Source organism: Labrus bergylta, chromosome 23 (genome assembly GCF_963930695.1).
Source record: "Labrus bergylta chromosome 23, fLabBer1.1, whole genome shotgun sequence".
Taxonomy (NCBI): Eukaryota; Metazoa; Chordata; class Actinopteri; order Labriformes; family Labridae; genus Labrus; species Labrus bergylta.
This window is the reverse complement of record NC_089217.1, coordinates 20,582,157-20,597,795: the sequence shown is the minus strand read 5'-3', so window position 1 is coordinate 20,597,795 and position 15,639 is coordinate 20,582,157. Positions and strand designations below refer to the sequence as shown.

Here is a 15,639-nt window from a genome sequence, read left to right as displayed (position 1 = left end):
ACACATGGACGTTTCAAATTAAGGTGTCAGATGTTTGTGATTTGTCAAAAAAAAAAAAAAAAAAAAAAAATCAATCCCCAGTGAACAGCATACAATTTATGAATACATCAGTGGTCTGATGGCACAGAGCAGGCTCTGTATTGTATCCACAAACAGATTATTGGATTCTCTGGTTTTTGTTATACCATCAGCGCTCATTTCATCCTGGAGCATGTGGATGAAGGTGGAGTGAAACTCACTGCCGGGGTAATGGTCTGCTGAGAAAGCCTCACTGCTCTCTGTGATTTCCAGCTTCTGGCTTCTCTGTGCGCCGAGCAGGTAGAGACTCCATGAGTGTCTAGGCACAGGTGTAGGGCCATAATGCTCACACCCCTGTGAGGCGGGGAGAACAGGTACATTAACAGACCACTTCACGCTGGGCGTAAAAAGGGGTAGAATTGTACTACTCCATAGTATGTGTGGATAAAAGTACCTGCATGACAAGATGCTCAGCTCCACATTTGGCGTTCCACTTGCTCCATGAAAAGGCACAGGCAGAGGCAAAGAGAGCCATCTGTTCATATGCAGCATGTTCTGTCAGTGGGTCCTAAAGAAGGGCAAAATCACAGAAGAACAATGTAAATCTTAACGGGCTGACACATAGTCCTGTGTTAGAAGTAAAGCTAAGATGGCAGCAGAGTCAGTAAGTGTGTCGGCTAAGACTGAAATATATTTAATAATAACGAGTTCAATAGTTAGAAACATCCCTGCAGTCTTTGCCAATATTCTTTGTGTGCAACAAAAGATTTAAAAAATGTTATTCCAAAATAAGAATGCAGAAGATGTTGTGAATGTATTTTACAGTGTTTCGGCTTACTTGTAATTTCAACTATATTTATTTGAGCCAGAGTACATTGCCAAAGAGTTGCTGCACCTGCTAGCATGCAATGAATGATATTACATGTAGTCATATCATAGCACTACAGTATGGCCTGCACAGAGGAAGACTACATTTACATCAACATGTATTTGAGATCCATATAAACCCTGTCAAACATTCACTTGAACTACAGATGAATTTGCCATGCTGATTTTGTACACAGGCGTCTGTGAAAACTCCAGATAATTAATCTACATTAGGTTTAGGTTTTTTTCTTTCTGGGTACATATTTCATGTAATAAGGTGAAAATTGTATCACCACTGATGATCCATGTATTTATTTTTTTCTAAATCCGATAGGTAAAAGATGCAGACCTTGGCAATTGTGCTGACATATTTGTGAGTGTACTCATTCACAAAGATGTTGATCCCTGCATCGATCATTGCTCTCTGCAGAGCTGGGCCACTCATCCACTGCTCTTTCAGGTGAGAAAGACCTCTCTCTTGCTCTGACTGCAACATGCACTGATTACCCTGAAGAGAAAAACACCACATTAGAACAGACAGGCCATATCTCCTGGTTTATTTTTATTATGTGCTTCCAGTACTTTCCAGTCTGTTACCTTGATCATGATACTGACGTCGATGAGTTCCCCTTTGATTGTAAAAAGAGCTGAGTTTTGGTTCAGTGGCCTGAGCTCCCAGCTCTGGAAGGGAAAGTTGGCGTAAGTTTCCTGCATGAGCACAAAAGCCCTGAAGGAGTCCACCTTAAATGAGATCTTGGCCTCTGCCTCCTCGTAGGAAATGTCAGTGATGCCGTTCATCCTCCACTGCTTCTCTGAGTGAAACAGCAATTTCAATGTCATTAACTCTTTGATTCCTCTTCTCTCTATGCTGGAGAGGATTTTTTTTTTAATCACATTTGTTAAAGCCTGCCCTACCTCCGGCATCCCAGCAAGCCACTTGGGGAGTTTTCAAAAAGACGACCGACTCAGGTAGTGTCACAGTCACACCAACAGGAGAGCAGGTGAGAACGTCGTTGTCATCTGATGGGTAGGGGAAGACCTGTAACCCTTTGTCCAAAATCTAGAAAAACATGAACATGGAGTTGGTTTTGTTAAGACACCTTCAGCTTTTGGGCCTGGTGTAAGCAGCCAAGACTGAAACCCCCTTTTCTATTTACCTGTCTTATTTCCCAGCCATTGACCCGGTGGGCTTGTGGCGGGAGATGAAACACATCATAGTAGAAGACCCCACCCAGAGGTGTGTACTGCATTAAGTCCACCACATGGACACTATTATTTACCATTGACACCTGTGTAGGGGGATAACTTGAGTCCCCCTCAGCTGAGGAGAGAAAAAAAGTGCAACAAAAATGTGCTTTGTTTTTCTGTGTTTCTTGAATAATCATGAACTTCAATATTTATAATTCCTTATGTGGAAAAAATAACTTTATACTAATGTATGTAAAAACATTAAGTTTTGTTGTATTCCCTAATAAAATGACAATAATGCGCATAGCCATCTATTAGTGTATTGATTAAGTTGTTAAAACCTGCAAACCTTTATGAGTGACAGCATGTTTGAATCTGGTGTTCTGGGGATGTTTTATTTGTCATCCCTGTCAGGAATCTTACCATCCAGTGCCTCCATCTGTGTTAGTATCTGGCTCCCCCTGCCTCCTGCAGACTGGGCACTGTCTTTTCTGGACTGAATACTGGTTGCACTCTGTGAAATACATAGCCTACACAATGAGAATTAAAACAGCACATTGAAGTAAGTCAACAAATCCAGGAACTAATTTGTTTATCTTACCTGCATCCCTTCAAGTCCTGGCGTGGACTGCACCTCCTCATCCTCATCTCTCTCCCGCTTGGTCTCAATGTCTTCTTTCACCTCATCTTCTCCTTTTGACTCCTCCTGCTCTGGCACATCCACGTCTGCTGAAACTTCCTCATCACCTGCAAGAGACCTATTTCCAAACAGATAACAACACTCAGCAAAGAGGACATGTTAAGTATTAGCAGCATTATTACTTATTGTGCTGTCATTTGAGCATCAGCAGTGAGATGAGTACCTGTGGCTTGCTGTGTTTATTCTCAGGTGAGCCATCTTGGCCAGTAAGGTCAGGTGATCATATCGTGTATGAAGGATCCTGATAGCGATATTGCTCACAGCCAGCTGTTTGGGAAGCCCAAAGCCAAGGCCTGCCTCTTCAAAGTGTAAACCTTTAAACCTGAATGGTCCAGTCACACAAAAAAAAAGAAGATTACTACAAAAATGTGCCTGTCCTGCAGCTGTCCATACACAAGATGTTACAGGTATATATTATGATAATAAAAAGTATTCCCTAAAAATAAAAAATCTTAGCTGCAAACCCCACTCTTTCTGTTAATGCCACATTACATCCATTATCCATTATCTTAGATAATACAATAGAAGTTCCTTCCACACACCTTGGATTCTTATTGAGGTTAACCCAGAGACACAATGTGATGTTTTCATTTTTCACCACAGTCTGCATGTTGCCTGTCTCAGTGTCGATGTTTGCACTGGCTTCCTATGACAATGGAGACAAACAACACAAAACATAGGAACGGTAACCTACAAAGTCAATCTATGCAGTCTATATTCGTTTGTTTTTTTTAATCATCAGATCCTCACAATGTATGAGCAAGTATAACTATGCCTCTTTTACCTTGAGAATTTCCTCAGTGGTAAGGTTGTGTTTGGAGTGGATTAGCTCCTGCAAACTGATGAGTGACTCCTGATACTTCTTGCCCTCCTGTGGATCCGTAACATCTCTGAGCAGACCTTCCAGCTCCTCTATCAGCTACAAGACACAGCATGTATTAGCTCACAGGAGATAACTATTATACATTTACATTGCAATGACTATAGCTAAAACCCTATGTAATTAATATTTGTTATATATGAAATTAACCACTTTTAAATAAATAACATGTTAACTATTCATTAAAACTTGAGTCTATTTACATTTCACTGATTCATCCACTAAGCTTGGAGGGAAAAAAAGAAAATACAAACCTGTAGAGCGACATTACATTCTTTGAGCACGAGTATGATGTCAACCTGTTGGTCATCTCTCCATAAGCTCATATATGTGTTGATATCCTGCTGTATTGCTGGGTCTGGGGTGCCATCACAACGCATGTATTTCTCCCACTGGACACAAACAACATGTGTATATTATGAAACAATAAAGCACCTATTGAAGATAAAAATGATGGCTGATTGAGCTATTTAAATTGAATTAAACCCATTAACGGACAAACAAGATTAAGAGGATAATAATAATAATAATAATAATAATAATAATAAATATATCTATAAAGCACTTTAAGTCAAAGTGCTGTACAAAGCAATACAGTTAAAATACAGGAAAAACATACAGAGAAATCATGACTCATACTCAACAGTAAACAAATGGGTCTTTAACTTTGCTTTAAAAACCTCAACAGAACAAGCCTGCCTAATGTTCAGAGGTAAACTGTTCCAAAGTATACAAAGGATACATTATAGTCTTGTTTTTTCATGCTGGTAGTCACTATTAATAAACTCCCTTTCAAATTTTTGTTGCTTTTTTTTGCAATAAAGAATGAAGACAGAAACACACCTTGGCTTTCTCAACAGCATCTATTTTCAAGTCGGTTACTGCAGTATGATTCTCCTCCAGTAGATGGCGCAGTTCGTTTAACTCATCTTCCCTGCGCCCACGGTCCTGTCAATAAAACCCCATGAACTGACTTTTGTTTGAGACCAAATTAATCCCCACAAAGAATTTCATTGAATAGAATACTTCACAGAAATTGAACTTCACTGACATGGTAGGCTAGTGTATTCCACCAGGACATTTTACCTTTAACTCAAGCTTTTCCAGCTCCTGTTCTTTTTTCTCTCTTTCCAGTCTTTCCTGCTCTTCTTTCACTGCCTGCAGCCGTGCTTCCTCTATAAGGCGATGAAAACATGGTATGTGTGTCCCTATTATACATAAATATATTTCCCTGTTCTATGAATAATAGTATCCGTGTTACCTTCCTCTTGCAGCCTCCTCTCTTCATCTTTTTCCTGCTGCTTTGCCTTCTGAGCCTTAGTTAGCTTGGGTCCCTTTTTGGATGACTTTTATCCAGCAAAACAATTACATGTCAGTGTGTTTTAGGTGTAATGGAGATACTAGATCGTATTTGTGCAGATGGAGAGGGTAAGAACTGAGAAAGTGGGTGAACAAAGTAACTAAAGAGGGTTTGAGAAAGGTACAAGACGTAAAAAGTCAATATACGCCTGCTTAAATATATTTAACTACATGTCTATAATTTATCGTGTTATCAGAAATGTTCTGACTGACCTTTCCTTTTGTTGGTGGCTACCATTCACAGGAGAAAACAGTGAGAAAAAAGTTAATGGAAAGTCGGCATACAGTTCAAGGCACATGGCAGGAAAACAGTAGTAGTACGCAGTATGCCAAAGTAGCCTATACGTTCCTATGTATGGAAACGTAAGTAGGCTATATCTGAAGCCCTCTGTGTTCTGTGAATATACCCTAAGCTATAAAGTAAGTCTGTGTATAACTCTACGATTTGAAGCAATTGAATATGGCAAAATTAACAACCAAACATTGGCAGTTTACTCGGAAAAATTGGAAACTTACCATTCTTGAAAGCGCTAAAGCGTCCAGGTAACCATAGAAACTCTTGCGCATGCGTGGTCATCTGTTTGCATTTGCGACAAAGATGAACGATATACGACTGTGAAATAGAAGACGGTCCTGCTGACATTACTCTTTTAGAGGACAAAGGAAAGGAGACTTGTCTTCATTATCGCACCGCTTGAGTTAGTCCGCTCATCTAGACAACGTGTAAATATGATTAATTAATTTAATATGGTCGTTCGTAGATTCTGCTATGAAGTGTGTAAATGCTAACGAACAAGCTAGCTGATTCCAGACTACATTAGCACTTCTGTCATTGGGGTCCTGTTGTTTTAGTACTATCATCTTACACTCACAGCATACACATGTCCCTGTCTCTGCTGTTATTTTATTAAGATGTCTCTTTCTCACTCGCGTCGTTTCAGAAGTGTAAAGTCACCGTTCCTGACATGGCCAACCCTTTAAGGGGTGAGGTCATAAGACTTTACAAAACTGTAAGTGAAAGAGTTGTAGTCCATAATACACATTCACACAAGGTCAAATTGTTTTCTTTGCATCAGATGTTTAAATGTGTTTCTCATCCTCTGAAAGCTGCTGTATCTTGGCCGTGAATACCCACAAGGAGCATCTTACTTCAGGGAGCGTCTGAAGTCAGCTTTCATGAAGAACAAAGACGTAACAGACCCTGAAAAGATTCACAAGCTGGTGGCCCGAGGAGAATTCGTCATCAAGGAACTGGAGGCTCTCTATTTCCTCAGGAAATATCGAGTCATGAAGAAGAAGTATTATGAAGAACCGAAAAAATAAACTCTCTGACAAAATACAGCTACAATTAAGCATTCTGCAATGAAAAGCAGTCTGTAAGTACAATCATTGTGCTTTTATTTACATGATAAATGTATGTTTTTTTTCCACATTCATAAAGCTATGAATGAAATACAGTGCACATTGTACGGCAGCTCCAAACATCTGCCCGGATATGATGACGAAAACTAATCTTGTCATGCATGGAAATGGAATATCTATGTGTAAGAAGTGCCAAAAAGTGATGTTAAGGAAGTTGGTACAGATTGTACTTTGTATTTCATTGCACTGAATACAGGCCTGGTTCTAGAACACAATGACTTGGGGTGCATCTGAGATTTAAGGGGGTGCAGCTACAGTGACCGGAAACATCAATGAAAAATAGCATAGGTGTCCATCACGTGGTCCCCGGTGAACATACGGGTCATGTGCACCTGTCATGACCATCAAATCATGGATGTTTTAAACACGATCTTAGTCACAGTTGTCATTTGAAAGCCTTGATTACTTATTGTAAAAAAAATCTATTGTTATTTTTGCCTTGCTCAAGGGCACCTCGGCAGTGCTCAGGAGGTGATCTGGCTCCTCTCCAGCTACCAGACCAACTTCCATACTTGGTCCGCACCAGGACTTGAACCGGCGACCCTCCGGTTCCCAACCCAAGTCAATTGTTGCAGACAGTTAGATCCTTTGGGAAATTTTCACTGTCTAGTTAAATGTGTTTTTAATGAAGGGAGCTTAATGACATGTCCATTTTGAAAAGAGTTTTCAGATCATGAATACAGACAGTTTTCATAGTTCTACAGCTGCAGAGCTGTACTTATTCTGTGAATGTGAGATTGTAATGAACTGTAAGTATCAAAGCAGATACTGTATTTTGTATATCTGTGTTTTAAATGTATGGTCACACTTTTTTAAAGACTGAATGTACTTGACTATTAATGCACTATTAGAAAACAAAAAGTATTTATAACTGACTTCCTGTGTCATAATAAATATCCCATGAAGTGAAAATGTCAAGATGAAATAAGATTTTGTAATAAACATAGTGGCCTGGATGTTTAGAGTTTTTGTTGAGGTGAAACATATTTTCTACATGTATTTAGTGCATTTTTAAACTGTATAGAAAAATAATGATAGCCTGTACAGCTGTTTTGCATCTTAATTTGTGTGCTGCCAGATAAGCCATGTACTTTTATTTCATCTAATATTATAGCAATGCATTGATGTTATTTGTTCCACATGATATTACACCTAAATGGACTCTCTCACAGTAATTATGTGGAACTCTCATTTACTCATTTTATTTTGAAAAGCATCAGACTCATTCACCTGAACGACTGAATTAAGCCAAATCACTATGTCCTCCTTTGTGGTGAAGTACAGTGAACTGGCCCTGTGTTACATTTAGAAAGAAGCATTACTTAATAAGTAACAACAAACTCTTATGTTGTATTTTTTTGATTGATAATTTGACATATGTTTTTATCATTATCACATTGAGTGACTGTAGCTAACTTTTTTTAAGCATTTTTGAGATTAAGATTTATTTTGCACTATTCAATGACTGACTTGCTCCATGAAGCTACTAGACCTTAATTGAAAACAATGAATTGTAAAGGTTAATAAATATTGTATATTGCACCTTTAAACAGTCTCTGCCCTTTAATGAATTCATGCATTTTGCTGTTATGATTTAACATGAGCTAAGCGCTAAACCTTACCAGTGTAGCTCTTGTCGTCTTGTAAAAAGCACAGACAGTCTTCAAACTGATCACCACTTAATTTTACACAATAAAAACAGTCCAGCAGAATTATTTTGCATCCAACACCATCTCATAAATTATTGTATCCTATTGAACATTTTCATCATTCAAAGCATAAGACAGTAAATATCATTTTAATCATTTTAGTGATGGTTGTACTTTTCCCATGAAAAATACTTCATCCTTAAATGGTGAAAGTATTACTCAATGTGTTTTACTCCTTTATACGAGAGACAGGACAATGGATTGAAGCGGAAACCAGGAAGAGAGAGAGTGGGGAATGACATGCAGTAACAGGAGCCACATGTTGGATTCTAATCCGGGCTGCCCGCTTCAAGGACTACAGCTCACTAACCACCAGCGCCCCATTGCTCAAACTGTCGAGAGTTGTGGTCCTCCATATGTTATGTCCCCTTTTTCTCAGATGGATGATAATGTCTGCTAGTGGGCCATCTTTGGATCATCCCAACAATGATCCAACACAAAGTAAGATCATAGAGCCGAATGCCTCAGAATGTTATAGTCCAGCTTCAGAATCTATTTTTACCAATCTACAAAATGATTTAGTTAAAAAAAATAAATTTAAACACCCAGGTTTTGTCTGTAAATTGTGTGCATAAAATATAGTAAAAAGAATATAATACCATATTAAAAAGCATAAATCAACACACTTTACTGGACAGATAGATCTTACCCTCTGTGACCTCTGACCCCTGCAAATCTTCTCAGATCCCTGTCCACCCAGGGGTAGTAAAGGCCCCAACACAAGCAGGCAGAACCAGTATGAGAACTTACTTTCCCACAGAGGAGCATTTACCAAAAGTCCCCTGATATTTTGAAGGAAATTAAATCAAATCTCAGATTAAGTACATCCACTTGGTTATTTTTTTACTCAACAAAGAATTCATGACTGAGCTCGTAAATGTGTTTTTATGTGCTTGTGTCCTCATTTCAGCATTCCAGACAGGTACACTGAGTCAGATTTGGGACCAGGATGAGAGTACACACTGTTCTCTCCACATACTCTCACAGATACTAAAATTAGATATTAACTACAGACCAACACTATGTAGTTTTCAAATGGAGAACAAAACCATTTTAGACAAGCACATGCCAATTTAGTTTTTAATTGAATCCTTCGTCATGTCCTTCAGTTTTCCTTCTCTAAGAGGCTTTCCGGAAGACTAGAAAAGCGTTATACAAGCTCAAGTCCATTCACCATTTGTTCTCATGTTGTCGCTACAGTAGAAGTACATGTATGAACAGCAGCTGCAATAGAAGATCTCCTGCTGAGGCCGACCTGACTTTTGATGGCTCTCCCTTTCGCAGCCACAAAGGTGCATGACTCTAAAGGTACAGCTTTACTGCACAGGAGATGTGAGATTGACTTAAACACAGCTGAACTTTAATCCTCGCTGCTGCTTTGTGTCAGTTTAACATCAAGCTTTGTTTTTCCAAATACGTAAAGAACCATGAATCAAAAGAAAACAAAGTCAGTGTGATTATTTTAGTGAATTAATCAGATTTATTTGGTTTAAATGTTTTGAAATCATAGGAGCACAAACATTGAAAAGTTCTATAATAAACTAAAAACATGTTTAACACAATCTAAGAGGACATTACATTCAAATAAGTTTACATGTCTGATGTTTTCATTAATCCAATAGACTGGAATCATTTCTGAAATCGACATGAAACCAGTCAAGCTGTTGATAAAACAAAAGGTATATCTATGTATTAATGAATTTACTCTTATTATTACAACATTTATTATTATTATCATCTCTTACTTTAATTATAATTTTCATCATTATTTTAATTTATACCATTCATGTATTCTTAATTACTATTTACTAAATCTAACATATTTTTCTGCACTAATATCCATATTTCATTGGGAGTTTAGTAGCCTTAATTGGTTTTCATATTACAATATAGATCTTTTTTCTAAAACTTTAATATTTTTATTACGATCCTGATGATCTTAATGAACTTCCTTGCTGACTCTTTTGTTTTCATTATTTTACTGACATGTTTCAACTTCTATACTTTAACTTCTGTTACGACTCATATCTTAATTAATGCATCTTGAATTTGAATCTAGTTTTCCATTTTCTTTAAGTTTGAGTGTTATTTTAGTTTTTTTTCTTCTATTTACACAACTTTGTATTTTACGAAGTCTAGTATTTTTTCATATTTAGTAAATTGATGTAGATCTTGTTATATCTTCTCAGTCTAGGTACAGTATTTACATTTTGATTTCAGATTTTGAGAATTAAAAAAAAAAAAAAAAAGGTGTCCCAGGAAGTGAAGGACTGCTGCTGTGCTCGTCTGGACCACTTCCTCCTACAGGAGTCACACGAATGCCAAAGACACGAGTCCCTGAGAAATAAACAAAAAAAAAACAAGTTGTGAATATTGTTGACATTATGAACACATGTAACATATTTCTCTGATGTGCAGTCACTAAATTAATCATATCTAAAATCCCTCTTTATTTATTTAATCTAACTTTATTCTTTAAGGTGACACATTAATAACACTCGGTCGGCTCTATCTTTTAGAATGATAATGATGATAAAATGTTTTATTTTTACTTTCTAACACTTAGAAACTATTGTTATACAGTAGCACAGTTTAGTCTAAGTGAGGGTTTACTTACTTGTTGTTTGATGAAAAATCTCCCATCATCCTCCACTTTGTCTTGCGGTCGACCATCCTTCTCATCTGGAGGGCAGGAGGAACTCCTTTACTTGTTGTCATAGAAACCGCTCGATGCTCTTCAAGGAGAGGATACAGAGGATGTGTCCACATCCACTCTTTAAGACTTCACAGCAATGTTAGAAACGACACCAGAAGAGTCCCTGAGGAATAAAATAAGAGTTGTGAATATTTTTGAACACTTTGGCATGAAAACCTTTTGACTCTTATTCTTACTTTTTCTCATTGGTGTTGAATACGAATGCAACATTTCTCTGGATCAGGTTTCCTCCTCTGCTGTCAATCTCGTCTTCTCTTCAAACTGGACTCACTGAACCCCTAGAGGAGAGATAAAAACACTTGCAAAAGCTTTGTTAGTGTTTTCATAACGACGCATTTGCCAGGTGCAGCTACATTTACCTTTTTAGGAAACCAACGTCACAGAATTTTACATTGACATAACTTAGAATACATATTTGGAAATGATGATCATAAGGCTTCCTCTGTCTCATGGTGGTAACTTTCTTGCAGGTTCTTTGCAGAAGAGCCGAGTCAAGGAGTTGATGGACCTGGGTCTCCAAGGGTTACTTCCTACCTGCACCTGGCTTCTTTTTCTGCTACTCATTGAGGACTTTTAGCTCAAATCTCCTCTTCTGAAATAAAGAGGGAGCTGCAGACACTGATGGAGGTTCTGGTGCTGTTCCACAGGCTGCTCATGCTAACAGGAATCTGCAGGATCCTGATAATCAGTCTCTGAGGAACATCAACCAAATCCCAAAAGGAGGGACGGGAAGCAAAGAAGGACAGGTTCATTAGAGGGAGGCCCGACATCTTCCATAGTCCTCTTCCTAGTCAGACAGTCTGTCGTAGTCAGAGGCATCAGTGCTGACATCCCCGTCTGACAGGTGAAGACTCTGGTCCAAGTCTTCATCCTCATCATCTGAGAAAGGCAGACTTACCTCGTCTTCATCATCCGAGAGGAGCTCGAAGAAGGCCTCAAGTTCTCTTACCTTATCTCCCTCGTCCTTGTCCTCATCGTCAGAAAGGAGCTCTAAGGAGGAATCAAGTTCACTTACCTCATCCTCCTCATCTTCATCGGCAGAACGGGGCTTGAAAAAGGCCTCAAGTTCACTTACCTCATCCTCATCGTCGTCGTCCTCATCTTCATCGTCAGAAGAAAGGAGCTCGAAGAAGGCATCAAGTTCACTTACCTCATCCTCCTCATCTTCATCGGCAGAACGGGGCTTGAAAAAGGCCTCAAGTTCACTTACCTCATCCTCATCGTCGTCGTCCTCATCTTCATCGTCAGAAGAAAGGAGCTCGAAGAAGGCATCAAGTTCACTTACCTCATCCTCATCGTCCTCATCTTCATCGTGAGAAGAAAGGAGCTGGCAGAAGGACTCATGTTTACTTACCTTATCGCCCCCGTCCTTCATCTCCTCAGAGATGAAGACGGGGAGGTTGTCACCTTCGTCGTCGAGGGCTCTGATCCGCTGCAGGAGATCATCGGCACATCCGATGAGGTCGGCTAGGAGCGAGCGTCCTACATGTAGAAAAGAAAGAACATGCTAATGTATTTAATTTACTGTAAAAATATACAAACACATACTAACTCTCCACAGTTTAGATAAAGTTCTCAGATCTTTTAGTGAAATGTAGACTTTGAGAAAGTGACGACAACAAACGCAGAATCTGTGAGAGATTGCTTTCCTACATCTCTGCTCAAGCCGAAAGTACGACTTTATGGTTTTCCATTTCCATCCAAATCCTTTTTTAATTTGCTTGTTCACTGGATGACCTATATGAGGACATCCAAAAAACTATAAATGCACATTGGTATATAGCTCAGACATTGCAGCTGTGCATGAAACACCAGCGGGCACAATATGAGAAAGATGTGCATAATATCAGCTATAACTGACTGTTTCTATGTCGATCTGCTGTCCTGCATATTTTACACCATGCCTATGTGCTTACAACATGATTCTTCTGAATCCAAAAAGCATTTTTATTTCCATCACTAGATGAATTAATGAGAGTATCTGATAACTAGCTTTAGCTTCTTCTGACTGCATCAAAAAAGCTGTGAAAAGCATCTGTTATTATATACCGCCATAAATTCAGACTTAGAAATAGAGGTTAATCGACAGGTGTAATTAAAAAAATGGATATATTAGGACTCTAATGGTTGTATAGCTAAGAATGTATCCTTTATTTTATCATATCAATTTATAGTTTAAAATAATTCTACACCCTGTAATCCTTACAAAACTATATTAATTGTTCTCATAAATTACAGTTCCCACAGACAGTGGCTTATTGACATTTAATCATGAAGCTTTAAATGGTTAAATTTGGCTAACAGGAAGTCGTTCTGCTTTGTTTACATCTGTACGTTCTGCATCTACTGACGTAAGCCCTCAAACTAATTCCACCGTCTCCATGGTGATAAAAAAAAATACAGATTTTGTGATTGTTCGAAAAAGTGGCCAGTCGCCATTTTAAAGCAAACTTTCAACAACAATTTTACATCAAATGAACCCCCTCAATTTAAATTAAAATGTGTTTATATCACCACGACATTGTTAAAACATTCTCCACATTTTCCCGGGACATTTAATAGAGTTACGAAATCAAAATACAAGATTATCTACAAAGAAAACGACTGTATTAATTTTTAAATGGTTTCTTAGTAAGGTTTACATATATTAAACATATATTTTAAGCTTAAACTTAATAAAATATGGTAATACTGTATTGGTAAGAACATTTAAATGGTTTAACTACACTTTGTGTTACATTTTTATGAATATAAAGTTAATTTTCAGGTTTACTTACTTCCACCGTCGATGTCAGAAAGGTCAGCTCCGGTCAGCAGGTGCTCCTCACGCGCCGGCGATCTCGTCCAACGAAGAGTCATTTCTCCAGATGTTTTCTTAAATTGATGAAAACTTATCCACTTGTCAGAAGTAATCCACCAAAGAAAAGTTTGTTCTGCAGAAGATATGTTAGCTTTCGCCAAAAAACAGCTTTCTCGTATTCAGGTTTTTGCACTGGGTCAACTCGCGTTACTCTCTGTCAATCTCAAATGCAAAAGGGGAAAATAACGTTGATTGGCAACGCTTATATAGGGGTACCCTGGTTATGTCATTACGTTCCAATTACAGACGCGTGCGTGCGCGTGCGTGCAGGCATAATATCATGCATGAAATAATAAAAACATGAGAATTTTAATATTTAAGTTATATTACCTCATAAGACATTAATTTCCAGGTTAACCAACATTTTGCCATAGAATGTTAAATGAGCCAAAGTAGCTAGAACTTAAAAATAAAGAAAGGAAGATCATTCAGCCAAATGTCACAGAATGTAAAAGTCCAAAATCCCCAAAATCTATTTTTACCGATCTACAAAATGATTTAGATAAGATTTTTTTCAAACAGCCAGGTTTTGTAATATTGTAAGTTTTGTGCATAAAAAAAAAAATAATAATAATAATATCATTATAAAAAGCATAAATCAACACACTTGACTGGATAGATAGATCTGTCCCTCTGTGAGCCCTGTCCCCCAACACAAGCAGGCAGCACCAGTATGAGTACATCCACTTGGTTAATATTTTACTCAACAATGAGAAGCCTAACAAAAAGGTCATGACTGAGCTCGTAAATGTGTTTTTATGTGCTTGTGTCCTCATTTCAGCATTCCAGACAGGTACACTGAGTCAGATTTGGGACCAGGATGAGAGTACACACTGTTCTCTCCTCATACTCTCACAGATACTAAAATTAGATATTAACTACAGACCAACACTATGTAGTTTTCAAATGGAGAACAAAACCATTTTAGACAAGCACATGCCAATTTAGTGAAATATCTGAGCTATCATTTGTGTTAAGTTTCATGTTTGGATGCATAAATTTGCCAGCATTCACTAAAGAAACCTTCTCTAGACCCTGCACTTGTAGAAAATTACAGACCAGTATCAAAGCTTCCAATTCCTCTCCAAAATCCTTGAAAAACTTGTTTCTGACCAACTCCTAAAATATGTAGAAGGCCATTGCATCTCTGATAAATTCCGATTTTTGTAATAAACACAGCACGGAGACAGCATTACTAAGGGTCACCAATGGTATTCTTATGCAGACAGACAAGGTGAACACTCCTATCCACATTTTTCTTCTTTACTTCATACATTTGATTAAACAAAAACAAACAGCAATATTTTTTTTAAATGAAAATGTCCAAGTTTGTAACAAGAATTCATTTCCACAGAAGTTGGGATGATATGTAATCTTTCCAATTTTAAATAGAAACAGAATGCAAAAAAATGTAACCCCATGTTAGATTGAAAATAGCACAAAGACATATAACTGAAACGGATGCTGTAAACCCTCTTGAGAAGAGTTTGGAGAGTGTTGACAAAAGGTCGGAAAGTTGTGAGATGCTAAAATAAAACAGCTGACAGAACATCTAACTTCTTATAAGGTTAACTGGCAAAAGGTTAGAAACATGATTAGGGATAATGAGCATCGAAGCAAGGATGAATCTTTATGATGTAAAGATGAGGAGGGGCTCATCACTCAACAACTAGTGCAAAACACTTTAAGAATAATCCTTTTTAACATAAAAAAATGCATATTAATTTGAATATGGTGGTTTTGTTGTCCACAGTACATGATGGCATTACAAGATTCAGAGAATGAGAAGTAATCGCGGTCTTCAGAGGACAAGGCCGAGAACTAATAGGTGGCTGTGATCTTTAGGCCCTGAGGCAGCACTGCATTTCAAACAAACCCAATTCTGTAGTGGACATCACAGCATGGACTTAAGAACACTTC

At 37.9% G+C, this 15,639-nt stretch overlaps 3 protein-coding genes across 5 annotated transcripts; 1 reads left to right on the top strand and 2 right to left on the bottom strand.

The window, feature by feature from the left end:
- Positions 1 to 72: 72 nt before the first annotated feature.
- Positions 73 to 5,659, bottom strand: dnai7 (dynein axonemal intermediate chain 7). Its single transcript, XM_020638734.3, has 16 exons — positions 5,529 to 5,659; positions 4,915 to 4,999; positions 4,740 to 4,828; positions 4,497 to 4,601; positions 3,908 to 4,045; positions 3,558 to 3,692; positions 3,316 to 3,419; positions 2,937 to 3,095; positions 2,675 to 2,831; positions 2,497 to 2,587; positions 2,043 to 2,206; positions 1,801 to 1,945; positions 1,483 to 1,697; positions 1,235 to 1,393; positions 473 to 586; positions 73 to 372 (listed from the first exon to the last, which is right to left on the bottom strand). Exons 1-16 carry the CDS (start codon positions 5,577 to 5,579, stop codon positions 97 to 99), a joined length of 2,187 nt encoding a protein of 728 aa, XP_020494390.2. The 5' UTR covers positions 5,580 to 5,659; the 3' UTR covers positions 73 to 96.
- On the top strand, positions 5,600 to 7,390 carry lyrm5a (LYR motif containing 5a). Of its 3 annotated transcripts, XR_010665168.1 has the most exons (4): positions 5,600 to 5,735; positions 5,954 to 6,022; positions 6,120 to 6,388; positions 6,883 to 7,390. XR_010665168.1 is itself a non-coding variant. In XM_065951512.1 (3 exons), exons 2-3 carry the CDS (start codon positions 5,978 to 5,980, stop codon positions 6,333 to 6,335), a joined length of 261 nt encoding a protein of 86 aa, XP_065807584.1. In that variant the 5' UTR covers positions 5,600 to 5,735; positions 5,954 to 5,977; the 3' UTR covers positions 6,336 to 7,390. The 3 variants fall into 3 exon arrangements, 2 of the variants coding, with proteins under 2 accessions (XP_065807584.1, XP_065807585.1); XM_065951512.1 differs by having other exon boundaries at positions 6,120 to 7,390; XM_065951513.1 differs by having other exon boundaries at positions 5,629 to 6,022; positions 6,120 to 7,390.
- A 2,210-nt stretch (positions 7,391 to 9,600) lies between these two features.
- Positions 9,601 to 14,821, bottom strand: LOC114920478 (uncharacterized). Its single transcript, XM_029278244.2, has 4 exons — positions 13,637 to 14,821; positions 11,036 to 12,341; positions 10,761 to 10,962; positions 9,601 to 10,480 (listed from the first exon to the last, which is right to left on the bottom strand). The coding sequence occupies exons 1-2, from the start codon at positions 13,716 to 13,718 to the stop codon at positions 11,647 to 11,649; spliced, it is 777 nt and encodes a 258-aa protein (XP_029134077.1). The 5' UTR covers positions 13,719 to 14,821; the 3' UTR covers positions 9,601 to 10,480; positions 10,761 to 10,962; positions 11,036 to 11,646.
- Positions 14,822 to 15,639: the final 818 nt, after the last annotated feature.

Coding starts and splice junctions, on each gene's coding strand:
- LOC114920478 (XM_029278244.2), bottom strand. CDS start 13,718: ATGACTCTTCGTTGGACGAGATCGCCGGCGCGTGAGGAGCACCTGCTG. Junction 12,342..13,636: donor TTCTGACATCGACGGTGGAA/GTAAGTAAACCT, acceptor TTCTACATGTAG/GACGCTCGCTCCTAGCCGAC.
- lyrm5a (XM_065951512.1), top strand. CDS start 5,978: ATGGCCAACCCTTTAAGGGGTGAGGTCATAAGACTTTACAAAACT. Junction 6,023..6,119: donor TCATAAGACTTTACAAAACT/GTAAGTGAAAGA, acceptor ATCCTCTGAAAG/CTGCTGTATCTTGGCCGTGA.
- dnai7 (XM_020638734.3), bottom strand. CDS start 5,579: ATGCGCAAGAGTTTCTATGGTTACCTGGACGCTTTAGCGCTTTCAAGA. Junction 4,829..4,914: donor GAGGAGGCTGCAAGAGGAAG/GTAACACGGATA, acceptor ATCGCCTTATAG/AGGAAGCACGGCTGCAGGCA. Junction 373..472: donor CTGAGCATCTTGTCATGCAG/GTACTTTTATCC, acceptor CCCGCCTCACAG/GGGTGTGAGCATTATGGCCC.